The 26,614-nt window shown below is 32.6% G+C and overlaps 3 protein-coding genes across 8 annotated transcripts; 1 reads left to right on the top strand and 2 right to left on the bottom strand.

Moving 5' to 3' along the window:
* Nucleotides 1-8,507: 8,507 nt before the first annotated feature.
* Nucleotides 8,508-11,045, top strand: LOC125423851 (NAD(P)H-quinone oxidoreductase subunit O, chloroplastic). Of its 4 annotated transcripts, none has more exons than XM_048479485.2 (6): nucleotides 8,512-8,839; nucleotides 8,942-8,997; nucleotides 9,608-9,673; nucleotides 10,189-10,230; nucleotides 10,585-10,717; nucleotides 10,800-11,045. In XM_048479485.2, exons 1-6 carry the CDS (start codon nucleotides 8,617-8,619, stop codon nucleotides 10,811-10,813), a joined length of 534 nt encoding a protein of 177 aa, XP_048335442.2. In that variant the 5' UTR covers nucleotides 8,512-8,616; the 3' UTR covers nucleotides 10,814-11,045. The 4 variants fall into 4 exon arrangements, with proteins under 4 accessions (XP_060674753.1, XP_060674754.1, XP_048335442.2 ...); XM_048479486.2 differs by having other exon boundaries at nucleotides 8,517-8,839; nucleotides 10,585-10,644; XM_060818770.1 differs by lacking the exon at nucleotides 10,189-10,230 and having other exon boundaries at nucleotides 8,508-8,839.
* A 942-nt stretch (nucleotides 11,046-11,987) lies between these two features.
* Nucleotides 11,988-16,726, bottom strand: LOC107425632 (uncharacterized). Of its 2 annotated transcripts, none has more exons than XM_060819116.1 (4): nucleotides 16,407-16,726; nucleotides 16,186-16,291; nucleotides 14,553-14,764; nucleotides 11,988-13,722 (listed from the first exon to the last, which is right to left on the bottom strand). In XM_060819116.1, exons 1-4 carry the CDS (start codon nucleotides 16,593-16,595, stop codon nucleotides 12,586-12,588), a joined length of 1,644 nt encoding a protein of 547 aa, XP_060675099.1. In that variant the 5' UTR covers nucleotides 16,596-16,726; the 3' UTR covers nucleotides 11,988-12,585. The 2 variants fall into 2 exon arrangements, with proteins under 2 accessions (XP_060675099.1, XP_060675100.1); XM_060819117.1 differs by having other exon boundaries at nucleotides 14,553-14,800; nucleotides 16,407-16,441.
* Nucleotides 16,727-18,599: 1,873 nt separating this feature from the next.
* LOC107425633 (mitogen-activated protein kinase kinase kinase 3) lies at nucleotides 18,600-26,121 on the bottom strand. 2 transcript variants are annotated; one of them, XM_048478969.2, is made up of 11 exons: nucleotides 25,311-26,121; nucleotides 23,993-24,310; nucleotides 23,178-23,265; nucleotides 22,971-23,033; nucleotides 22,659-22,819; nucleotides 22,483-22,558; nucleotides 21,997-22,056; nucleotides 21,734-21,841; nucleotides 21,400-21,636; nucleotides 19,425-19,474; nucleotides 18,600-19,320 (listed from the first exon to the last, which is right to left on the bottom strand). In XM_048478969.2, exons 1-11 carry the CDS (start codon nucleotides 25,784-25,786, stop codon nucleotides 19,059-19,061), a joined length of 1,899 nt encoding a protein of 632 aa, XP_048334926.2. In that variant the 5' UTR covers nucleotides 25,787-26,121; the 3' UTR covers nucleotides 18,600-19,058. The 2 variants fall into 2 exon arrangements, with proteins under 2 accessions (XP_048334926.2, XP_048334927.2); XM_048478970.2 differs by having other exon boundaries at nucleotides 25,347-26,119.
* Between the last annotated feature and the right edge of the window lie 493 nt (nucleotides 26,122-26,614).

Here is a 26,614-nt window from a genome sequence, read left to right as displayed (position 1 = left end):
AGAAAATTAATAATATAACCTTAAATAAGTTTGATATTTAATAATAAAAAAATATTAGTTAAAGTTTTATTATCGTGTCGGATTTGGGTTAAACGGGTTAACTCGAAATTGACACATTTATTTAAACGGTTCAATTTGAGTCAATTTCAGGTTAAATAGGTCAATCTGAAATTGACACATTTATTAATTGTGTTAAACGGGTTGATCCGAATTTGACCCGAACCCATTTATAATAAACTCAAACCCATTAGCTTCGTGTCGTTTTTGAGTCGTGTCATCATTTCATGACCTAAATTGCCACCTCTAGACCCATGGAACCCAACCCAAACCATTCACAACCCCCCTCAACACCCAAACTGGGTCACTGTTGTTTTTTGTTTTTGTGGCCACTAGTAAGCTACACACACTAGCCAGTTGGGTAGCCCACCATCTAGTGACTAAAATCTCAAATTTTTAGGCTAATCAGTTGCCATCTGTGCTGAATCGGGGCAGCGAAGTTGGTGGCGGTGGTCTAATCAGGATGCCAGATTTTGTGGATTTTTCCACCATTTCAAGCCAACCAAAACATCCTTCTTCCTTAGTTTAGACTCTCTAAATCCATTTTCGTCCTCCATTTACCAAGATTCCTCACTATTTGAGAAATTCATTAACGGGAAGTTTGGTCAAAGATTTTAATAAATTTTTTGGCCACCAACGACACTTTTGGACCCAGGTGAGTACACCACTGTATTCTTCATCTCTTAGCTTTCTGTTGATATAAAGTTTATAAATTTTGGACATTGTTTGATAATTTTTTTTATTTTCGGACTAATTAATTAAATACCGGATAAAATTGGACTATATTTGGATAAATATTGAATAAATTGAACAAAATTGAAGTTGAATTAATGTAATTAGATATTAGAGCCCATTGGATGGTTCAATTTCATAAAATTGATTTTTGGATGAAAAACCCTAATTTTAGATATCAAATCCTAATTGCTGTATTGGATCACTTGATTTTCAATTTATGAAATTTTATAGATGTATAAATTATTTTAAGATATTTAGTACAAATCAATATCTTTGGTTTAGTTGTTAGAGTCTAAGAAATATTTTATTATATTAGAAGCCCTCATACTGCATTTGGAGGCGACCCTATAAAGGAGAAGGAGTGAGAGCATTAGCAATCTCTATGAGTGATTATATTTTTAAATAGTTGTGCGCATGCTAGTATAACATATATTTAATTTAGATATTATGTATATATGATTTGATCTAAATGTTTATTTTATGCATATATGAATATTGGTTTTTTCCCATATATGTATTATCAGTTTATGTGATTTTTGATAAAAATATTTAATGGTTTCAAATTCTAATGAGTTCATAATGAATTTATGAATATTGGTATTAAAATATTTTGGAAATTAAATAGATATTTTAGTCCTTTTGAAAAATAATTCATTTGAAAAAGTAAATTGGAAATTATATATTCTTAAACATGTTTAAGTGTTTTATATTTTTAAGTACTTAAAAATAATTTATGGTGATATATATTTCACTATTGGTATTTACATTTTGGCATAAAATGATGACTTGGAACCTTTCAAATATTTAAATAGATAATTGGATTTAAATATTAAATTATGCTTTATAATACAATATTATTTGAAAAAGTAAAAAAATATAATATTAAAAAGATTATTTTATGAATATTGTACTTTTATTTTAAACTGGCATACCATACAATATTAGTGTTTCTATTCAGTATTATATCATAGCGTGCAAGATTGCCACAATGCTTATAGTATGCTAAGGGCTCATTTGGTACTCAATATTGTATGAGAATATATTGTATTGGAGTAGATTGGAATGGATTGTATTGTATAATATAATAATATACTGTGTTTGGTATTATAATGTATTATACTACATATTTTTATTTTTATGAAAATAAAAATATCTATATTTTTTATCCTCATTATTATTCACTATGCTTGAAAAAAGAAAAAAAAAAAAAACTATGCGACAAAGTACAACACCAAGCACAGTGCGACTTTGATCTGAGAGCTCAAGTCTTACATTATGAAGAGAACATGAACTAGGGGCTTCAAAAAGGAAGAAAACGATGGCTTGGTAATGTGGGTGAGGCGATGCAAGCATATCGAACGGTGGAATCGACGATAACGTTTATACAAGGTAGAACATCGCCGATCGCAACACTTGAGATGGAGACTAGGATGGTGGAATTTTGGGTGTGAATGAGTTCTGGCTTTTTGCAACATCGTTGGTCGCAACACCAGATCCATATGGCTCTAGCTTTTCACTTGTCTGTATAAGTTCTATATTAGTTAATACAACTCATTTGGGGTGTATTAGTTAATACACTACAAGCCGTATTAATGGTGGAGAAAGGAATTAGATAATCCAATCCATTTGCATCATCAAACAATGTATTGGATAAAATAATAAAATACAAAACTTTAATACCCCGTGCCAAACGAGCCATAAGGGTTATGAGGTGGATTTATCCCACAAATTCATTATTGCCACGATATCTTTTGTACACTAAAGGTGATGAGGTGGATTCATCCTATAGGTTTGTATTGCCACGATGCCTTTAGGATACTAAAAGCCATAAGGTGGGTTCATCCCATAGGTTCTTTTTTCTCTTACTATCTAGTGGTGTTCTGAAACACCGTGCATCATATAGTAGTGCTAGGTATACCGTATGGTACATTATTTATATTTTTGAGTACATTGTTGGTGTTTTTACAAAATTATATTTGTATTATATTATGCTCAATATTTATGTCATGATTGATCCAATTTATAATATTTTAATGGACATTCATTTATACTATTTAAGTACCATTTTTAAGATATTGATTTGGGATATAAGTTGAGTTTTGTGAAATAAATTTAAAATGGAAAACCTTTTCAAAAAATGAACGAAAGGTTTTGAGAGAAAATTTTACAAAAATCAATATTATTTTTCTATTGTACTATACCACTTACTGAGATATCTTTATCTCACATTTTTTTTTTTAAATTCTTTCTCCTTAGTCTAGACAGTTCGCGAATAGTCTACCTCATGCACCACTTGCTGTTTCATTTTTTTCCCACAGCTGCATTAGTATTTATCCTTCCTGTTTATCTTTGTTTTCCTAAACTTATTCACATAAGTTGTATTACTTAATTTGTCAAATACTCTAAGAATGTTTTGAGCTAAATATTGGACACGGTAATGACCATAGCATATATGTATAGTAATGACCTATAGTATCACAGGCTCTAGATGTTGACTGTAGTCAAGGACTTGTATACTATTGTAGCTTTTCTTTATACATTGAGGTATTATTTGCATGTATTATTTGTCTATGGTTGGGTGCGGTTTCATTGGGTATTCTCTAATGATTGCTCAATAAAACTTTCCTAGGTACAACCACTCAGGAGTCCTAAGAAGGTTCTTAGGATGAGTCCTATCATGGACCATCCATATTAATGGATCATCTAATTTGAATTCTAGGTTAAGATTAGTTTTGAAGATGCCAACGGGTGAGGTACTTGAGCAATCCTTTTGGTTGGGATTCAAAGAGACAAACAATGTTGTTGAGTGTGAGGAGCTTATAGTATAATTAAGGTTAGTAAGAAATTTTGGGGCTAAAAGCATCAAGGTACACAGTGATACCCTTGGTGGTTAATCAAGTCAATGGAGAATATAAGGCCAAGGAAGAGAACATGGTAGTGTATCTTGATAAGAAATTCAAACCTTGTAATTAAAGGTTAAAAATAGAACAACTAATTATGTCATCCATAGGAATGGCAATTGGATGGGGTGAGGCAGGGGCAACCTTCGCTATATCCTACCTCTCTCCCAAAAATTAACCCCATCCCACCTTGTATTTCATTTTTTTTTTTTTTAATCGAGGTGAGGTCGGAATTCCCATTTCCCGATAATCAAAAAAATAAATAAACAAATAAATATTTTTAATAATATATTATATGTTCTTAAAATGTATTCATATTTATTAACATTATTATATTTAAGTATAAAAAAATCAATAATATATATGTATATATGGGGCAGGCATAAGACAGGGAATATAATCCCTATCCCTACATCGATATTGACCTGGGGCATGGGTTTTTACTCCATGCCCGTCCTGATTTCCAGTTTGATTGGGGATTCCTTACCCCATTAAAGGAAGTCCCCTTGGGGATTGGGAAAAGAGGGCGAATTGCCATCTCTAGTCATCAAAGTTAATTGCCAAAATAATAATAATAATAATAATTAGATAAAATATATCTTATTTATCTTTTATAAAAATTATCATGGATTCCATGCAAATTTGAAGAACTATTACTTCCCTATTTAGGTTATATATATATATATAGAGTAGTTCTTCGGATAAAAAATGTGGTCCTTTAGTGTGGATCTTTATTAGACGTTCGATTAACATGGACGACCTAGATTAGAAGCTCTCAAATTTCCTCCCAAATGTCATTCTTCCCTTCCTTTACTTTCCCATTAGGAGCCACCGTTCTTCCTTTCCTACCGTTAAATATATAGTAGAAAAAGACCATTCTTCCCTTCCCTTCCTTTCATAACCATTAAATATATAGTACAAAAAGAACATTCTCATTTTTCCCACACTTTCTCATCATCCAACTAGAAAATTGAACTGTAAATAAAAAAATAAAAAATAAAAATCCAAGACCAAAATGTCAAAATAGCACCTACTTTAAATTGCAAAAACCTTCATCGATAAAGAGCACAGATTCAAATGTCTTTATAAAAGAAAGTAAAGAAGACGTACTCTCTAACCCAAAAAAAAAAAAAAAAAAAGAAAAAAGAAAGATACCCAAAACAAATCTCGTAAATAAATCAGAAACCAAATTACAATAATAAACCAGAGAAAGTAAAAGAGTGAGAGAAAGCTAAAAAAGAAAAAATCAATAATGGTGTCGAGCCCATGGAGGGCAATGACTTGGTCCCTAGGCTTGACCACTTTAACAAAAGCCTATGTCAACAACTTTATCAAGAGCCCATGTCAGCAACTCCCGCCTCTGCGAGTCTAACTTGACTCCCACCACCACAGTAGTCCGATTGCCACTGGAAACAAGGTTGTTGTGACTGACACCTTCTAGTTCTCCTGTTGTACAATCTTGGATTAACATCGCTACAACGGAGTCAGAGCTAGAACTGGAACTTGAAATGATGTCATCCTTTCGTAGTTTAAAGCATTAAAAGAGAAACAGAGAGAGAGAAGAGGAAAGAAATTTTTTTGGGATTTTTGAGGAGAAAGAGCAAAGCCAAAAGAAAGGAAGGGAAGTGAAAAATAGTGGCTCCTGGTGGGAAAGTAATGGGAAAGTGAGGGAAGGATAGAACGGGTTTCGGACATCCGGATGGGGAAAAAAAGAATGAAAAACATGCTTGAAATGGTGACAGTTGGATGGGAATGGAAGGTGGAGATTAGAACAATTCCATGCTTTTAATGGTGACCGTTGGATGGCAATGGATGGTCAAGATTAGAATCCATTTTTCCCTCCCATTTCCTTCCTCTCCCACCCCTCTTCAACACCACCTCTGGTTCGGTCAAAATTAGAAGAAAAAAAAATTTCTCTCCCATTTCCTTCCTCTCCCACCCCTCTTCCACCCCATTCAAGACCATCTGCCATTATCTTCTCCCCCATTTTCGACAGCCATCAACCATTGTGAGCCCAACAGCCATCAGCCATCAGCCATCAACCATCATCCACTATAAGCCCAACCACTGTGATACAAATTCAACTGTAAAAAATAAAAATAAAAAAAAATAAAAATTTCCCTTCCATTTCCTTCCTCTCCCACTCCTCTTCCATCCTATTCGACACCACTTGTGAGATCGGCAACCATCAACCATCAACCATTAGTGTTTAATAAAGATCTTGAACAACGTTCTGCTAAACTCTGTTTGAAGGTTGAACCCTCATATCAGGACAATGGGAGCAGCTTGGTTCACCATTTTTTTTATGGAATTCTAAAATCTAAGTCACTGTCACTTGAAGAATCCAACTCTACAAAATTAGGGTTTTCTAGAGATGAAGATGAAATCTCAATGACACTAATATTGTGATTTTCCTTGTGTCTATGAGTGTTATCATTATTGAGGACCTTGCTGTCAAAGATGTTTTCTAAAGCTCCACAAGCTTCTGATTCTACATTTTGTAGATCATCCCATTCTTAAGTGTCTTCCACAGATTCAGCTATATATATATATTTATATATATATTTAAATGGAATTTTTAAATGGGTGGTTGATGGTTGCCGATCTCACAGGTGGTATCGAATAAGGTGGAAGAGGGATAGGAAAGGAAGGAAATGGAAGGGAAATTTTTATTTTTTTATTATTATTATTATTTTTTTTTTATAGTTGAATCTATATCACAGTGGTTGGGCTTACCATGGCTGATGGCTGATGGCTGTTGGGCTCACAGTGGTTGATGGCTGCAGAAAATAGGAGAAAAGATGGTAGTAGGTGGTGTCGAATGGGGTTGAAGAGGGGTGAGAGAGGAAGGAAATGGGAGAGAGAAAAAAAAAATTCTTTCTAATTTTGACCAAACCAAAGGTGGTGTCGAAGTAGGGTGGGAGAGGAAGGAAATGGGAAGTAAAAATGGATTCTAGTCTTGACCATCCATTGCCATCCAACGGTTACCATTAAAAGCATGCAATTGTTGTAATCTCCACCTTCCATTCCCATCCAACGATCACCATTTCAAGCATGTTTTTCACCCCTTTTTTTCCCATCCGGACATCCGGAACATAGTCCCTCTCTATTTATAAATATATATATATATATATATATATATATATTTGTTGTAATAGAACTAGGAAATTTTTCTAGAAGGGAATTAATATATATTACCATTCGACTATTTTTTTAATTTATGATGAGAAACTTTTCCTTAAAAAAAATTATGGTGAGAATCATAAACATAAAAAATAAATAAATAAATAAATAAAAAAGTATCATTTGTTTTATGATATTGTAGTATAACTCATTAGAGTATTCACCGAAAAGCAAGGACCAAACCTTTTTTTTTTTTAAATTCGTTTTTCAAAACATATGACTTTTACCACTTACATTACACAAGAAATTAATTGCAAATATATATTCCGGGAGGCAAACGAAAAAATAAAATACTTTTTTGGGTATTTTAGGAGTTAAACAACTAAAGAAATTGAAAAGTAGGGAAAGTGATTTTAACAGCAAAAATATGTAATTAAAACACAAAATATACATTAGTTTCTCTATTAATACAAAATTTAGATAAGAAATTTGTTATAAATACTTTTTATAAAATAAATATTTTTGTTATTAACTAATTGTTTTGAATAATAACACTTCTATCATATTAAGAATATTAAATAACTATTATATTGTTAATATATTATAGATAAATACTATAATAATAAATAGTCGTCATCATATAATAAATATGAATAAAAATATATAAAATAAGTTAGAAAAGAATTAAAACAAAAAAACAAATGTAAAAGAAATGAAAAATTCAAAACTAAAAAGTACACCTGGCTTGGGAGAGAGAGGGAAGGAGCAATGAATTGGAGTGAATGGCTGTGGGAGAGGGAAGGAAGGAGGGATAAGAGGGAGCACACTTATACATGTCTAGGGTTAAAAGAGTAAATAGATAAATGTAAATAATAAAAATTAAAAAAACGAAAAATTGAAATAAATTTAGATCCAACATGGATCTGCCATGGTATCATGGTGGGGTTGCAAGCTCACCTGATAATGCATCTTTCCACCATAAAATATTTTATTATGGCTACTAAGAGGAAAAAGCTAGTAATATTAAACAACTTGTATTGTCTAACTTATATCCACTTACATATAATATATGCGAAAATTATTAATTGTTTGAAAAAGAGAATGCCTACATTAATGATAAAATAGCAGTGTCAGGCAACGTAGGTTTTTAAGGCTTGAAGCCTTGTCATTTTTCCAAAATTTATGCCTTTAAAAACATTGACTATAAACATAAATATACACAGATTTTCAGTCCATCCACAAATGCTTAGAGAGATCTTCAGGTTGACACACGTTTGCAAGGGTATGCTCTGCCCTTCCAACTTATTTATTTTTTTATCCCAAAAAAAAAAAAAAAATCCCTCTCCAAAAAAATTAAAAATAATAGATAGCCCCCCAAAAAAAATTATATATCGCTAAAATACATTTTTCTCCCAAAAAAAAAAATACAAGTATGTTTTGAGAACAATGAATTAATAAAAAACTGTCATTTTAGGGTAAAAAGTTTTTAAAAAAAATAACTTAAAAAAAATCCTAATTAGAAAGTTAAATTTTTCTTTTGGTTGGATATTAAAAGGTTACTTATTTGAAGTGACCTATTAGAAGGTTACTTTACTTCACTCGTAATATGATGTGGCAAAATTAACCGAGTCTGCAAAGACCGCGAACCAACATATTTTTGTCTTAAAAATCTGGCCGTTAGAAATAAAAGGAAGCATTATCATCATCATCATCATCATCATCATCTTCTCTTATCTTGTAGCCAATATTATTATAGAAGAGGTCACAGAGTGTCCCTGGAAGCTCTCTGTTTGTGTCTGCCATGGCTTTCTCTCCTAAACTCTTTCAAACCTCTATCCCACGTTTCTCTTACTCCCCACAGATCTTGACAAGAAACCCTCTTCTTGTTCCGTCCATTAGAGCTGTAAAAGCTTCAGATCAACAACCAGATAATAAGGACAAGCTCACTCAGCCAAAACCCCAGGACTCTTCCAATGCTCAACCTACTACTACTCCTCCCAGGCCTAAAAAGCCTGTTTATTCAAGTTAGTTTTTCATCTTCTTCTTTTTCCCTGAATTTGTTGGAGGAAAATTACAAAAACAAAAAAAGAACTGGTTCATTTTTATTTTTATTCTTTTTTGGGCAGTGAAGAAAGGTCAAATTGTGCGAGTAGATAAAGAGAAGTATCTTAATAGTATTAATGTAAGTATTCAATATTCTCTATTAAAGTCATACCTCTCATTTTTTTCGAGCTTTTACTGAATATTTGTTTCTTTCTATTTTAAAATAAATGCAAAATCCTGATTGAGTTCTGGAGAAACCTTTGATATTGTAATTCCGACAATAATTGTCAAATTTGCAACTTATTTTATGCTTTTTAGAACTTTCAAAATATTTATGAAAACAAATCTCTAGATGAAGAGAAAAGTTGGGACACGTTGGCCAATATTCCCTTTTTCTCATCCAACTATATATATCTCAATTTTAGCATATGAAAGGGCCGCTTGGTTTTTTGTTTGTAAAATTGTCAAAAAAAATAAAAAATAAAAAATAAATTTTCCCCCATATGCTTGAAAATTGAAATAGCAGATATATTTAAAGAGAAATTAAATGCATCCATTCTCTGCATTTACTCACCTCGGCAGTAATATGTAAATTGATATTTAGAAATCGATGAGAGAATATGGATATTTTCTCTTATCTTCTGAGAAAAAGTATTAGGAAGAAATGAGAAACTGATGGATAAAGAAGATTTTCTTTATGTGTTGCTTTTTTTTCCTTTGGAAAACTGAGATATTTGTGAAATTTTCAGTATCTATCTGTTGGCCATCCGCCTTATTACAAAGGCTTGGACTATATTTATGAAGACCGTGGTGAGGTATTTTCTTCATGCTTCTTTACACAACTCAGTAATACAGTTATTTCACATGTAGTTTATGTTTGTGCTTTTAGTTTTTTTCTTTTTTTTTCTTTTTTTTGGTAAAATTTTGTTTCTTTTACCTCATTATAAGCACTTTATTTATTTCATATGCTAGTTATTTAGTTAAGATTTACTAGACAAATCAATTAGCACAAACTTTAAAGTGGAAAAAAAAAAAAAATACATGAATACCAATTTAAAAACAACTTAAAATGATTTCCAATAAGATATATTTTTTTTCCCTTCCAAATTTATAGTTATTTAGCAAGCTTAACAAATTCTAACTATAACTAATTAATATTTACAACAATTTAAAGTAATTAAGCAAATTATACACAGTTGAATAGAAGAATCAAAAGTGAAAAGCATAAATATTCTCCTTAATAATCGCTAAAACAACGAAATGATGATGAAATTCCTTAATTTATTGAGAGATGTTTACGTAATCGAGTGACTAAATCAAACTCTTTCAGGTCTTGGATTTACGGATCTTTGAAACTGGAGAGTATGCATTGGTAAGAAAATTCTGCTGGTTTCTAAAGCTTTCTCTTTTTCTTTTTATTTCTTATCTTCCATCTATTATGATATCTTCATTAATTCTTTCTGAAACATTTAGTTATGAATTCTCATCCTAGGGTCATAAAACCATTTGAGAGAATTTTAACTTTGAAATAAAACTAGAGCTATAAAAAATAAAAATAAAAAATCATCTTTTTGTTTTTTCTCCTATATAATATTTATATCAATCTTATCATGAAGGCCCTTTAAATTATCCACACAGTAGGACAACCATTTTTGAAAAACCAACTACCCAACCATAAAAATTTTCAATAAAATGCAAATAATTAACATTTTTAATATTTTGATAGATTGCATGGGTTGGAATCCCAACAGCACCAGCTTGGCTTCCCACAGATATGCTTATTAAGGTACATTTCAACTATGTGGTAACCAACAGCTTAGTTGCTTGGGCTCGTATCACTGACAAATACAGTTGTACAGGTTTTTTTTTTTTACTATTGAAGTATTTCTTCTATGCTTTTATTTATTAGTTGCAGTTGCTGATTTTTGTTTCCTCTTGCAGTCAGAGAAACTTGATTATGAGAGACTCTGAATATAGGCTCCAAAATGAGAAGCTCAATTTACTAATCAAGGATATCCTTCTTTTATTTTTTTCTTCCCATTCTGTGGAGAAGTATATATATAGAATGTCTCCATTCCTACTAATTTTGTAATCCAACTGCTACCGTATCTGTGTCAAAAGTGGTCTAATTCATTTTTATTTGATCCATTACTTGAGATATATCTATACTATAAGCTTAGTTTGATACTCTTTTCTAACCACCAAAAAAAATTGTTTCTTCTTTTTCCATATATGTAATGATATATAAAACTTGCTAGTAACAGTTGGCTCAGTTGGATAAACCACTCAAACCTATATTTGGGAGGTCGTGAGTCTAAAATATTGAAATAGAGAAAATTATTGTAAATTATCAAAAACACATTTGCTTGAAATTTTTAAAGCAACTCGTATTAAAATGATACAAATTTTCAGGACATAGTTATTGAAAATGTGTTGTAGGGAATGCAGAATTAGTTACACTTCTCAACCACAGGCCATATCATTATGTCATTTCAAAATAAGTTTTAAGTCATAAGTGAAATATTATAGCTTAATATTTTTGCATGCATACTAGCTCTTTCAGTAATTCAATTTTTTTTTTTTTTTTTTAAATTTGCAACGATTGTTCTTCTGTTGTATGGGAGGTGGATACCCTTAAAACTGGTTCATTAAAAGGCTAAAGAACCCTCACTAGGTGAATGTGTGTTAAAATTGTAGTCCTCCATTCTTGATCTTGTACATTTCCCTTGGTCGTATGGTTTGGGATACCAATTCTCACATTTTGACAAATCAGGGTAATAATAAAGAACCAAAAGAAGCATGCCATGGCAACTTTGATTGCATAGAATCCTTTTGTGTTGGTACATATAAATTTTCATGCAGACACCAAGAGATAGCCTTTCAGACATTAAAAAGAAAAAATAACAATAAATAAAAAATATATAAAAAGAAGGCCATTGAGGCATTTTAACAAACATGTAAGACACAAGAAAAGAATAATTCTAAATAGAAGTCAATTTTTCTTTCTTCTTGTTTTGATAAATCTACCTCAGGTTAGTTGAATTAATTTGAATAAATTCATGTTTTAGGTTTTTTGCGACCTCTATTTAAACCATCAGAAAAAGAGAATAGTGAAATAAACACATAATATAAAGTGACATAAGAAATATGAATTATTAAAAATGAATTCCTACAACCACATTGATAATGCAAGACAAACATAAGGAATTGAGTGATACAAAACTCCGATCTTGTTGAATAGCAACCAGCTTTTCCATACAAATAGAGAAATATAAGACACTACAGTGTGAATTCCAGGAAATTAAACAACGACTCATTTCTTCCTTAGCAACTTTAACAACTGAAGCACCAAATCTTGTACACCATTTATCCACAGCAGGAAGGTTTAAGCTATGTTTGGAATAAAAAATCTGAGTAAAGTAAAACTTATTTTAACCGTCAATGTTTGGGTAAAAGAATAATATATAGATACATATATATATATATATATAATTAAAAATAAAGAAGTTTAAAAAATATATAAAAAAAAAAAAGGGTTACAAAAGATATATTTCTAAAATTTTATTGTTTTTGATGAAAACATGAAAGATTTTTAATTATATTCTTTTATTTTCCCTACGGATTCCAGGGTAAATCATAAAACAAGTATATTATTGTTAGCCTATTCTCCCTAGCATAGGAAGAGATGAATATGACGCATTGCTCAAAAGTTCAACCGGGATTGAAACTACCTCTTGGCACGTTTGTTGGCTTTCAAAAGATCCACCAACGATGGAAGAGGCTCTGGCACAGGCACATTCATTGACCTGTATAACCTTCTTAAACGCTCATTGAAGCACTTTGACGATCCAATAAAAGACTGATTATCCTTGCAAACTTCTGATTCTTTTTCAAAAGGCTTATCACATTGTACTTCATCAGCCTCTACCTTCAGCTTCTTCACTAATGGCTTTGTACAAGTCATTGCACAATTTTCTTCCTCATGGAATGAGGATTCTTGTTGAGATCGATTATCAACATCTTGAGAAAGATCTTTCATGTTTACCATTTTCTCCTCCCATCTAGAAGGAGATTCTTGGAGACCAAGTCTAGCTCTACCAAATAATGTGATGGGCATCCTATGGCTTGGAGGAGACAGATTAAAGCCTTCTTTCTGACCAGTGGAAATCCTTACCTGTTGCAATTGAGAGACTCCAGAGCTTTGAGTAGAAACTTCAAGCATTGGAGGACAATGCACGCTTTTGACTGATACATCTGTAAATGATGAGGCTTCCAAATTAAGGTCTAGAAGCTTCCAAAGAGAATCATTTGAAGAAGCTTGAGCACTGAAACAATGCTTCTTAACATAGTTTAGCTCCATAGCCCTGCAACTGGGAGTTGTTGAAATAACCCACTTAGGTGCAAGAAGTTGAAGGGCCCATTCCAATTCTTCTCTGGATGAGTGCATTGAATAACAAACATGCCACACTCCAAACTGGTCCCTTACTGCTTCGCTAATTCTCTGTTTTCTATGATTTTCATCCTCCGAACATCCTTCCTCAAATGCATACCACTGTGTGGAAGGACGAATTATAAGCGGCTCAGGCTTCGAGTTAGCCCGGGCCTCCTCAAGCTTTGCTTTTGCTCTTATATAGAGTTCAGGAAATCCACTAAATACATGGAAGCGAGAAGATGGATCATGGGTGATGATTTCAGGAACTATAAGTGTCAGAGCAAGGAAAAGCTCAGGATTGGTGGCTTTATCAACATATATCTTGGATCCAAATGCTTGGGATACATCAGCCAATATCTGTTCCTGGCCAAGAAGATCACAGCTTAGATAGACCACAGTGGCATCAGGATGCTTCCATATACAATTGATAACCTGCAGCAAAGACAAGCAGTTTGCAGATTATAAGAAACAATAACTGTCCGGATACAACTGAAAAATTGAATATAAATACCCTTACCAATTCAAAATGAAATGCAAACAATTTGGAAAAGGGCTAGGAAGAGAGTAATACAGTGCATGCATAATAAAAAGAAAAGAGCTTTCTAAATTAATGGCAATGAAACAGTAACCAAAAAAAAAGAAGCACCAAAATAATTTATTTCTTAGTAAAATCTAGAGAGAAAAAAAAAAATATATATATATATAATTTTAGTCTTTAAATGCTATGCATACTAGTATTGTACCAATAGCAACCTCAGCGACTAGCAGAAAGGAAATAATGCTTATGATGACTCTATATGATGGCTATGCAAAACAGACAAAATTATAAAGAAATGATCACTAAAGAAAACAGAAACTTCATATGATAGAACTGCATCATAGATCAATATGACTTGAATACTTGATAAACATCTTCGTTGATTAGAATGAAAAGCGGTTTATAAACATAAGCAGGCAATATAAGGTACCAGTTGAAAATTTGTATCTTCAGAACTTAAAGCAAGAAATACCTAATCAATGAGAGATTCAAAAAGAAATTCCTAGGATCGATATTAACTGGAGATAAAATGGTTGCGAGCCAGTGTAATGATACTCAGAACATGGGCAGACACCTATGATCATTTGTTCATCAAGACCATTTGGGGTGGGGGACAGTTGTAGGCTTAGTGATAGACTGATATTTAAGACATCACTGCATCTTTTTCAAGGCCAACTTGCACAGAATTAAGGAGCATTTGAAGAAGAAGAAAACCACAAATTACCTGTCGGATTGCTGAATGCTTACTGGGGATCTTTCGAGAGAATCTCCCAAATGTGCAGTCCAAAAATACATAATCAAGTTGACACCTGGGTTTTCTTCCTTTCCTTCCAAGATATTTATCTGGTAAATTTTGCAGACATTCAGGTGTGAGTCTGCAATCTCCTGTGTGCAGGATGTTACCAAAATTTCCTTCGAACAAGAACATCACGGCTCCTGAAGTTTATAATTCCATCCCAGACAAGGGAATATCTGTCAATAAAGTTCTCCAAAAATCACTGTATGTTTTATAAGTGAATTATATACAAAGCAAATAAACCTCCTCCACATTTCATCCTAAATGAAAGAGAGTAAATAGGAAACAGGAGAAATCTTAGAGATCTTAAACTCACTATGTATGTGCTCAATAGATCATAGGATCAGGCAAAGCATAGGAAAAGGAAATCATCAGGCAAGAATATCATGCAGTATATCATATGTAGTATCCATCCAGTCATTGCATGGTATACTTGTATGTGACTCTAGCCCAAAAATAACAAATGCGCTAAAATACCATATAAAAGCATTACCATAATCCATCTTTATCTAATTCTACCAAGTGCCTTCTGCCATACCAATATTCAGGAATAAATACCGTTACAATTCTAGTATGTTAAAAGATATGTTCAAATTCCACGTATATGATAAATGCACGTAGTCAATTTCTCTGCTTGATTTCACTGTACAACGAAAAGGAATATGAAAAAGTATATTGTCAAGCTGAACGAACAAGAATGGATCATGACCACCTTATGCAGCATCATCAACAAAGGCATTCTTAACATCAAAAAAGACACTTACAATCTATAGATCTGAAACAGACAAATTTATCGAAATTTTAGAAAATGGATTGTCCAGACTAAAAGAGCCAGTGGTTGAGCTTTAAAGTACTATGTGAAAGTGACCAGATTAATCAACTAGAAAACTTGCAATATATGCCCAAAAGGCATGTGACCCCATAATATTTCCACTTGTAAATGAACAACACTTTATGATACTGATGGTGAGTAATCTTATATATCATCCAATATACATCTTAATCTTAAACAAATAGTTTAGTCTCCTTGACTGATCTAAAACGAGAAGACTCTTAAATCTATTAGACTATTACCTTGGTTCAGCAAACAAAACAATTATCTGCCTACAATTCTCATTTAAATTAATAAAAGCCATCATCAGGTCACATGAAAGACATTGGAAAAGGAGACTAAACAAATGAAAATAAAACAAAATTAATATCCATCAATCACTTAAAAACTTCAACCCAAATATTTTTACACTCTTTAACAATATTTCCAAATGATTTTATTCTCATAAACTCTTAGAAAACCGTAGTATCGCAAAACACGAACGAATAAAAATGATGAGACTTCTCACGAAAACAGAGGTGGAGTGAGAAATCCAATCATACATGCTTACCAAAATTGGAAACTTCATAAAAATTGATTTGGCAAAAATGGAAAGCTAAAAAAGAACGAAATCAAATTGAAAACAGAAAAATAGCAAAATCCAAGCCTCAGTGAGCGAACAAAGAACAAAATCCATACAAAAAAAAATATATCCAACCAGGATAAAATTAAACAGTACAATCAAATTACCAGGGCAGTGATTGGCATCGAAAGCCATAACCGTGAAAGCTCCATCAGGGTCATCGATGACCAACGATTGCCCAACCTCAATTCCAACAAACAAAGAATCATCCAGCTGCAATACATAAAAAACAAACAATTAAAAAAAAAAAAACCCAAAAAGAGAAAATCAAATCAAAGTAAATCAAATCAAATGGATATTTGAAAAAAGAAAAAGAGAGAGAGAGAACCTGGGGGTGGTGGTGAAGAAGGAGGGATTTGGTGAGAAGGGAAGAGTAAATAGGGAAAGAGAAGTGGGTGGAGATGCCAAGGGTGTGGTCTTTGTGGGCATGACTTAAGAAATGGTGCCTCTTCCTCTTTGAACATGGATTCCACGTATCCACCGAAAATGGTAAACCCTTTGGCATTTCTATCGGCATAATAATTCCCTCTCTCTCTCTCTCTCTCTCTCTTTCTCTCTCTCTCTCTATCTATCTATCTATTTCTCTTCTCTTGTCTTATTTGAAAAATCTTAAATTACATTTCTCAAAGCTTCCACAGGAAGATAGGCAGGAAGGAACAAATGGAGGGAAATTTTACTCCTCTTCTCTTCCTCTCTTTAAAACCCCAAAAACAAAAACAAAAAAAATTAACTGCAACTCTTTAACGCATTGGCTTTTTACAACCCACACCCTGTTCGCTTTTCTATGGTTCCTAAGACTCACGAAGATTACCTAAATATCCTTCTACTTTATAATCACGAGTAGTGGACCTCCAACTGACCAGCAGTTTTTTTACTTTTTATTTTTTTATATTTTTATTTTTGCAATAAACCGTCTGAAATTAATAAAACATACGGTGGCACTTCATACAACTTTCATTAATAACGTGTGGGACGTTAATTCAATCACATAATAATATTGTGCAACTTTATATAAAGATAAGACAAATGTGGTAGTTCAGTCGGTAAAAATAATTTCACCTATGTTTTCTACATTGGATTCGAGTCTACCAGAAGACAAAAAATGTCTAGAACATATAATCAGTCAAAAAAAAAAACTTTATATAAAGATAAAATAACATATATTAAGTTTATAAAATAATTTACCAAATGTCTTTTTGAATGGTTATTTACACTTACATATACTAAGTTTATAAAATAATTTATCGAATATTTTTTTGAATGGTTATTTATATTTATGTCAGCTATAAAAGTTTTTATCCTAAAAATCTTATAATTCGTGCGAGTTTGACCTAACATCAAATAAAAATTTACTATTTGTTATCACTATTCATTGTTATCAATGAAATTTATATTGATTGAGCAAATATGAATCGGTTACATGTAATATTTTTAATTTTTCAATTGAAGATCTACTTTAAAAAAATAAATTTTAAATGGTAGCCTATTAAATTTGCTATATTTGCACATAAAATTTACAAATAATAAAACATTGATGATGATAACTAGCATTATTTTTTATAAAGTGTCATGGTTCGTATCATATTATGTGTGTAAAAATAATCCAAACACAATCAATTAAATTTTCAATATTAAATACACAAATCTATTATCATTCATTAAATCATTGTATAATTAATGAACACATAAAATTCAATTAATATAATTAACATAAAATATATTTAATTAATGGTTCAATAATAAAAAATAAAAAATAATGATATTTTCAAAATTAATATTATATAGATGATTAGAGTATTATTTGTAAGAAAATAATTACTATATAATGGTAATAAATAATAAATATTTAATAAAATATTAAATATAATATATATATATATAGATATATTCTAAAAATATTTTTTAAAGCATGTTATCAAGTTTTCATGTTGTTTTACTGTTTTTATCCAATAATCGGTTCGTTCAAATTAGACAATTCTCAATCTAAAATAAACCGAGCCTATACATATATATACTTTTTTTTAACATTTTATTATACTTGTTAAAATTTTAATATTTTTAAATTATAAATTAATATTTAATACAAATTATTAAAAATATATTGATAGTTTAAAAAAAAAAAAAAAAAAAAAAAAAAAGTCAAACATTTCCTAGACATTGGTGCAAACGCACGAGAGTTTCGACTAGAAAAACCTTCAGTAAGTTAGAGCAAGCTCTTACTGACGACAAGTTGTTACCTAAAAAAAAGCTCTAAAGATTCTTATACAAATACAACAAAACTCTTTTCCATCCTCTAGAGATTAGAGTTTTCCATGTCATCTTATTGACATTGGATTGTGTTACCAAAAACAGTGGATATTAATTGGACAATTGGTAGGTTTTCCTTGTTTGCAAATTTTTTACTTGTTTCTTCTGTTACTGTTTACTTCAAGAAGAAAACAAAACTGTGCTGCCATTTTTCTTAGGCATAATTTGCAACCCCATTCTCTACCTGTCAAATTTAAAGATTATGAGAAAAATCTTGACAGCTCAAACGGTCGAAAGATTAGAAAAATATAGATCAAAGTAAATAACACAGTTCTACACCTGTGGATCAGTAAGCAGCTGGAGCCTGGAAGTGCTGGTATAAGCAAAATATATATACTTTTTTTTTTTTTTTTTTTTTTGCCATTAACTGATGTACAACATAACTTTTACAAACAGTGGCCACCTTCCATTTACAACAATCATGAAGATACCGTTACAGGGTTGAAAAACCAGCGCCTCCCACATGCATAGAAGGTTTTACCAAGCCCCTGAACCGACCCCTTTCCAGATTCCCACACATAATGGAGTTCAAATGTTCCTGCAAAGGGTAGGCAAAACTTTATCTGCCAAAACCAATATACTTTTAAGAGTAAGAGCAGGGCAATTCCAGTCCATATGGCACTGTGGGAGACGAAGTAAAAAACTCATCGTCTGATAGTGTTCATACACAAATTCAAATCGGTCTCGTTCTTGGGGATCCACCAGGTGTTTGGGAATTTGCTAGAGGCATTTCACGCCAAGAATCAAGAATATGCAATGGGCTTGATCTCATTTGATATGATGAGTAGTCATTCAAATTGTATGCACTTTGTCCTGGCATGGCAAACGTAGGATGAGGAGGAGAAAGAAAACAGCTCTTGTATGCTGGTCCATATCGTCTTAACGGGCTTGAACAGGGTGATACAGGCAAAGAAGCAATCACTCTTGTATTTTCTCTGTAGCATATAAGTACATATTAGAAAAGTGAACAACCTGTGAAATCAAAAATAAAAATTAACTATAACGAATTAAAATCAGTGTTAAGGGGAGACGCTGTTACCTGGGGCTCCTCAAAGGTCTTGAAGTTGTTACTACAGGCTCTAAAGCTGGCTGCTCATGAAAAGAAATTGACACCAAAAGGTTAGCTTAAATCAAAGTAGAAGAGCTAAGAACATTTCTAGTAAGTCATTGTTTTTCAGGCACTCATTCATAAAAAAATTTATTTTCAGCTAAGCAATTTTATTCTCAACTAAGAAAAAACAATGTAGAGTATAATTATAATTATTTTCGAAAATTCTGATTTCACATGCAATCTGAAGAAAAGATCTCATGTCAAGAAGCAACAGCAGATTTGTACATTGATTAGAACTTTAGAAGAAGAAAAAGTAACAAAGTGAAGATGCTTAAAAATGACAACACAGAGCGGACTGAATAAAAAAAAATTGAGATCCTCAGCTGTGAATCACTTCAGGAAGCTTCATACATCTGAAGCTGTTGAGGAAATGGGTGTGGAATTTCCTAATCTCGCTGATGAAGATTGGGGACTATTTAATGATCCACTATTTAAAAATCAGATTAAGAATGCCTTGTTCAAAATTAATGATAAAAAAAACTCCTGGAACTAACGAACTTCCCTGCCTTTTTTCCAATTTTTTGGAATAATAACGAACAGCATTTTTTATCTAGCTCAGAGAATCTTTTTGACTGAAAGAGCTTCCCAAAGGGTCAGATTCCACCTTAATCACTGTCATTCCAAAGGAAGATATCTCGCAAGATATGTCATTCCAATTTTATCCTGTTCAAACTATTTCCATTCCTAAATGACAAACTGGGGACAATATTATTATTCTACAGCAAGTGCTTCATTACTTTAACATGTGTCAATGGAAAAAATTGGATTCATGATGTCGAAGTAAATCAAGAAGAGTGCAAGGAAACAAATCTAAAAAGTTCAGGGAAGTTAGAGTAGCGGTTTACTAATTGATTGTTGGAATGGAAACTATTATTTTGGCAACCTGCTGGATGATATGGAAATAGAGGAATAAAATGTTAGTTGAGGGATTTTTTTTTTTTTTTTTTTCCTGATAATGAAAATGTGATGATCTTGAATTATATTACTCATATGGAAATAGAGGAATAAAATGGTAGTTGAGGGATTTTTTTCCTGATAATGAAAATGTGATCATCTTGAATTATATAATTCATACTGCTAAATGAAGAACATTGGAAGATGCTAAAATTCCAAAAATTACCAAAAAGATATGCCAAAAACCTACTAAGCCAAAAGCAAAATACTGATGGTGTCATAAATCTAGTTCATGATATGCAGGAACAGTGGCCTTCTGAGAGAGAGAGTGGATCAACGGATGGCTGGATTTATTGTCAATCTTGTTTCAACTAAAAAGCTTTACCTGTAGTGTGGGATCTTTTATATTTATTAATCTTACCCGGAAATTGAGCTTCAGGAAAGTGGAAGCAAAAACTGATTCTAGGTTGGCTGTTTCTCAGACTAGAAATGGTTAGTATAATCCTTTTCAGTAGAAACTTCACGGAGAGAAATTGGTGTTTTCTTTATCTCATGTTTATTGAGAAGGTAATAAGGTAATGGTTAGCTTCCTTTAGTTTGAATAATAGTTTACCTGTTTTAGAAAACATAATGAATCAAGATGTGAATTATATTGTAGTGGGAACTCTTCTTTGTGAGAGGTTACACAGTAACCTTTTGGCTTCAGCCTCCTTTCTAATAAGGAAAATAAAGTATGAAGATTCTATAAAAAGCAATGGTGCATAGCTTCACACATATTCTTGCTATTCTTTTATCTATATTCCACTTACCAACTGAACAATACTTACCGGATCATATTGATGCCACCACCCACATTGTATCCACATTCAAATGTTTGATTGAAATATAGGTTATCTTATATGCGCTCAATTCAACTAATTAAAATCATGTATATGATCATACATTTTAATGCAGCAAAAGAAAATGCAAAACTTACAACATGTAAATACAAGCGTCTTCATGGACTTACCGGTGTCCTGCTTCCATCAAAAGCATAGGGAAAGGCATCTTTGGTAAGATTGATGTTAGCAACTCTTGTTGTTGTTTGGTCCCGAATGAAAGGGTGGTCTAACAGTTGGGATGCTGTAGGACGTGACAATGGCTCTCGTTGCAAGCATAACCTCACAAAATCCTTTGCATCATAGGAAAGATAATCAGGGATTTCTGGAATATCTTTGCTGTTCCCAATTTTAAATATTGCAGCCACCTGTTAATCCAACAAAATTAAATAATTTTGGCTCCAAAAAAGCTCGTGATAACAAAGACCAGTTCTACAGAATTATGTTCTTAAAATTATATCGCACCCCTTCATACTGACTCCATGGAGGTTTGGACGTAGCCATTTCAAGAATTGTACACCCCAAGCTCCATATATCCACCGCAAGACTGTATCCATTGGTATTCATTACAACCTGAAAATTAATGCATATTAACAAGAATAAGGAGAAAAAAAGAAACTTGACATAATATTGAAACCAACAAAAGAAACAAAAACATTAAAACAAGATAGAGGGAGATCGTGGGTGATAGAAGGGTAGAGAAGGAAAGGGGCAAACGAGAGAAATACCTCAGGAGCCATCCAGTATGGACTTCCCTTAAAAGAGAGCATCGAAGAACAATTTGTTATCTGATCAAGAATAGGAGAAAGTTAGATTTCTCAAGTCCTTAATAAATTCAATAACTTGGAAAAGATCATACATTTCATATTTTATTATTATTATCATTATTATTTTTGGTTAAAAAGGGGGGCCAGTGGCCAAAAGAACATACTTTTCAGATTTTATTAATGAAAGATTTTTCTAGCCTTGAAGTGAAGCAAACTTATTAAACATGCTTTACATTTATACATAACATGCTCAAAAAGAAAACTTTTGGTTCTTGCCTTTTGGAGCTAGAACATTTTTTCATACAAAGTATATTTTCCTGCTCCAATTATTGGATAAAAATGGACCATGGAAAACATGTCTACACCTTATATTATTTATGAACTCATAGTGTCATATATTTCCTTCCTGAGACTAATATTACTATACAGAAGCTGGATAAACTATACATGTTTAGCCATGCCAAAATCTGCCAACTTGACTTCGCCATTGGGATCTACTAATATGTTTGCCCCTTTGATGTCCCTGCCATGGAAACATGTCAGTTAAAATGACTAGAGAGATAGAAGAACCTATGAGTTCATATTGTTTTAAGTCAATAAATAGCAGTGTTGAACCCAAGTACCTGTGCACTGTGTTTCTTCCATGTAAGTATGCAAGCCCAGAAGTAATCTGCCTGGTATAATTTTGAATAACAGGTTCTTTAAAGGAGCCATATTCTTGAAGTAATTTGTGGATCGAACCACCAGACACATATTCCAAATAAACTGAGAGGGTGTCTTCAGCCTGTGAAGAGATCCCAAAAGTTTTAAACGATGGACAAATTTCACAATTAACCCATAAGTGATAAATGTATTTCTGAATCAGTGAGCATGTGGGCATGTTTGGTTGGATTTTCATGTGCATGTCATTTTGAAAGCAGTAGAGTAACTATTACCAATTCACTTCCATAGTAGCGAACAATGTTCGGATGTGAGAGCTGACTAAGCAAATATATCTCCTGTTAAGAATAATGAACTGAGTTAGAAATCCATCAAATTTCCAGGATACCAGATCAACTACTACTAGCTGCATACTTTAAAGCAATACTGCAGAAATAACAATAAAGCATAATACAACCAAAGGTGAGTGGACAAAAGAATACCTGGTGCAGTTGCTTAAGACTTTCTTTCGATGTCTGATCATCAGAAACAAGCCTGACTTCTTTTATCGCACACATTTGTCCACTTTCACTGTTGAAGTTGCAGACACATCATTTAAGAGTAATAAAATAAACAAAATAACCTAAAGAAAGTCTTCATTTTATCTAAAATTGTATTTTATAAACAGTTATCTAAGTTTGATACACTTAGGGCATTCATTAACCATTAATCTCGAAATCTTAAACTTTAGCAAGTGGAAGCCAACAACAAATCAATATTACATACACTTAACAGGATTAAATGTGCCTCACATGTGCAGAGCAATAGAGTTAGAAGAAATTGACTAGAAGACCACATAAAAAACCATGCTATGATACCACATTAGTTACTGTAAATCCTATAAAGCTTAAGCTGTTAAAAAATGAAGTTAACTATTATATCAAGTCATCACAACCCACTTAACGGTCGGAACAGGAACATAAACAGCCATTTGTTTTGTTATTAATGTATTTCCTAGAAAAGAAAGGAAAAATATTCAACATATGCACCATAACATGGAATATTAGTTAACTTTGACCATTAATTGACAAAAAAAGTATTATATATTGTTAAATTGAAGTGAAAAGAGATTATATATGTGTGTGTGAACTTGTAGTTCTTCTCATGTGTAAAGAGAGAGAGAGAGAGACTACTTTAGAAATTCTGCCTACATTAAATAAAATAAAATAAGATAAATAAAAAATCTGCTTACATCAGTTGTAGCTGTATCCTTCTTACTAATCAAGCATTAATATTCCATGTAAAAAACCATATTTACCTGTTAAATCCAACATAAACATGGCCAAAACTTCCCCTCCCTAGAAGCTTTCCCTTTTTCCATTTTGAGACTGTGCAGGATGCGCTTTCAGTAACAGCACCACTTCTAGTGTTAGACAAGGCAGAAGGGCTAGTAGGGGAACCTGGCGGAAGAGGCAACCGATGACATTGGCTCTTTCCATCTTCTTGCTTCCCCGTTGGAGACTCGAGACCCATGCCACTAAACAGAGGATGGAGAGGGGATGTGGGGCTAGTGGGTCCCCTAGACCCTGGATTTGGGCTTCTTGACCTTGCGTTGAATTTCGGATCGCCATTTCCTCTGATATCAATATATGACACGAATTACATTCAGCAGTAGAATTTGGAGAAGCATAATTGTAACAATTCTTAGTCGTTCACTATTTTTTCTCCTTATACATAAAATATGTTGATAGAATTCATCTCTTATATTTAAGACTTGGAGTAGCTGTGTCATGTAAAAGATGATGAAACCAGCTAAGTATAATAGGAACCACACATAAAAACCTTAAACTAAATTCAAACAATGGCAATTGTTAAGAATACTCAAAGTTCAAGCCAAAAAGGTATAACCAAAATTTCTAGACGAATTGTCCATCAACTATAAAGAAATTTGTCGACTAAGTTCGATCCATTATATCCTCATAAAATAATGTAATTCTAATGTGGAAGGATGAACATCCACTTACACGAAAAATCCAATAGATGGTAACAAAGTATAGACTTTCAGAGTGCAAGAATTGCTCTAAAAGTTTCAAGAGGGAGAGAATAATACAGACAGCAGACCCACGTGGTGTGGTTTTATCGATTGGAGGAAATTCACATTTCAAAACAACCAAATTCTGGCCACCAAAAATATAAAAATAAAAATAAAAACGAAAAAGAAACTTTCCAAGGGAACAAAGGCCGTGAGAGCAGAACAAATATCAGACTGACAGGTAGAATTCTTAATTCAAAATCAGAGAAGCCCAGGTACAAAGCCAATCAATTTTTATAGCAAAAACTAGAGAGAGAGGCAGAGAAATTTGTTAGGTTATATAATAATAACTGAAACTCCCAATTTAACAAAAGCTAACAATTCCTATCAAATAAATTTAAAGGGAAAATAAAAATAAAAATAAAAATAAAAAAAGAAAAACTAATGATTGACATTTCTAAGCTGTAACCCAACAAATTCAAATAACTGTAAAAACATTAACTAACCAATCCCCCAAGAATCGCATACCCATATTTGAAATCAAATTCATCCAAGACATAATTTTACAGAAGAAAAAAGAACATGAAAATTCAAAAACCAATACCCAAATCCCAAAGCAGGTGATCCCTTCAAACCCAACCTGAAAGCACTAAATTGACCATGATCATGAGCAACCGGGTGGTCCTCCGAAGACCCAGAAGAGCTAACGCTGGAACCCGAGAACGACCCGGATCCCAACCCAACCGCCTGATCAATCCCAATGCTTTGCGTGGACGATACAGATGGCCGAGGCAGAGGATGGCCACGCTTCTCTGGACCATCCGAATCGAAACCCGAAAACGCAGAAGATGATCCACCCGGAGCACCAAAGTCCTTGCTGGCCCTCGGCGAACCGCGGGGGAAGACTTCGTCAAAGCTCTTGGGCTTGTCTTTGGCTTTCTTATTATCGGTCCTGATGGGAGATTTTAGGAAGCTGTTGTGGTTTCCATGTGGGTTTTGGTGCTGAAGCTGATTCTGTCGATGTTCTTCTTTGTTCTTACTCGATTTTCTCGGCCACCAAGCAGGCAATTTTTTACCCATTACTTAAAAAAAAAAAAAATTAAAGAAAAAAATCTCTACGAAAAACAGAGAAATAGATTTATAAATAAAAGAGAAGAGATAGAGAGAAAAATTTAAAAAAAAAAAAATCTAGAAGTGGATTAGGAAATTTTGAACGTATTGGGAGGACTGAGAAAGAAAGTGAGAGAGTTTGGATTTGGGAATTGTGGGGTTGATTTCATACAAAGAAAGAAAACTCGAGGAAGGAAACGCCGTGGAATTTAGAGAGAGAAACAGCGTATATACACGGAAAAGAAGAGAGAGAGAGAGTGTGTGTGGGACCATAGTAAACAGTGTTGAACAGCTCAGCTGAGCCACGACACTTACAAAAATGAAATTGAAAGAGAGAGAAACAAAAACCGAGTTTGGAGGAGAGAGAGGCAGGCGGTGGTTGGATAAAGCGGGAGAAATGACGTGTCAATTTCTTAGAGAGAGAAAATGATAATATATGTTTCGGAGAAAGAGAGAGTGTGTGTAAAGAATGTGTTGGTGTGTTTAGAGCTTTATAATAGCTGTACTTGTAGTTGTTGTCCCTGAAAATGAAATGAAAAATTTTATCAAATACAACCATGTTAGCGGTAATTCCACTAAAATGTCGCCATAATTATATTATTGGATCTAAATCAATTTTATAATTATGAAAAAAAATTATAGTTTAATAAGATTGTAGTTAAAAATATTTTAATTTCTACAGAAAAAGTGTCCATATTAATGAGTTATTATCCTAATAAATGGTACAAATTTAAAACATAAATCATTGTTAAAAAATTTCATATAAATATTTTATATCATATTGAGATTTTTACAGAA

Source organism: Ziziphus jujuba, chromosome 7, assembly GCF_031755915.1.
Source record: "Ziziphus jujuba cultivar Dongzao chromosome 7, ASM3175591v1".
NCBI classification, from domain to species: domain Eukaryota; kingdom Viridiplantae; phylum Streptophyta; class Magnoliopsida; order Rosales; family Rhamnaceae; genus Ziziphus; species Ziziphus jujuba.
Note: the sequence above shows the minus strand (reverse complement) of the source record. Positions and strands in the feature narration are given on the sequence as shown.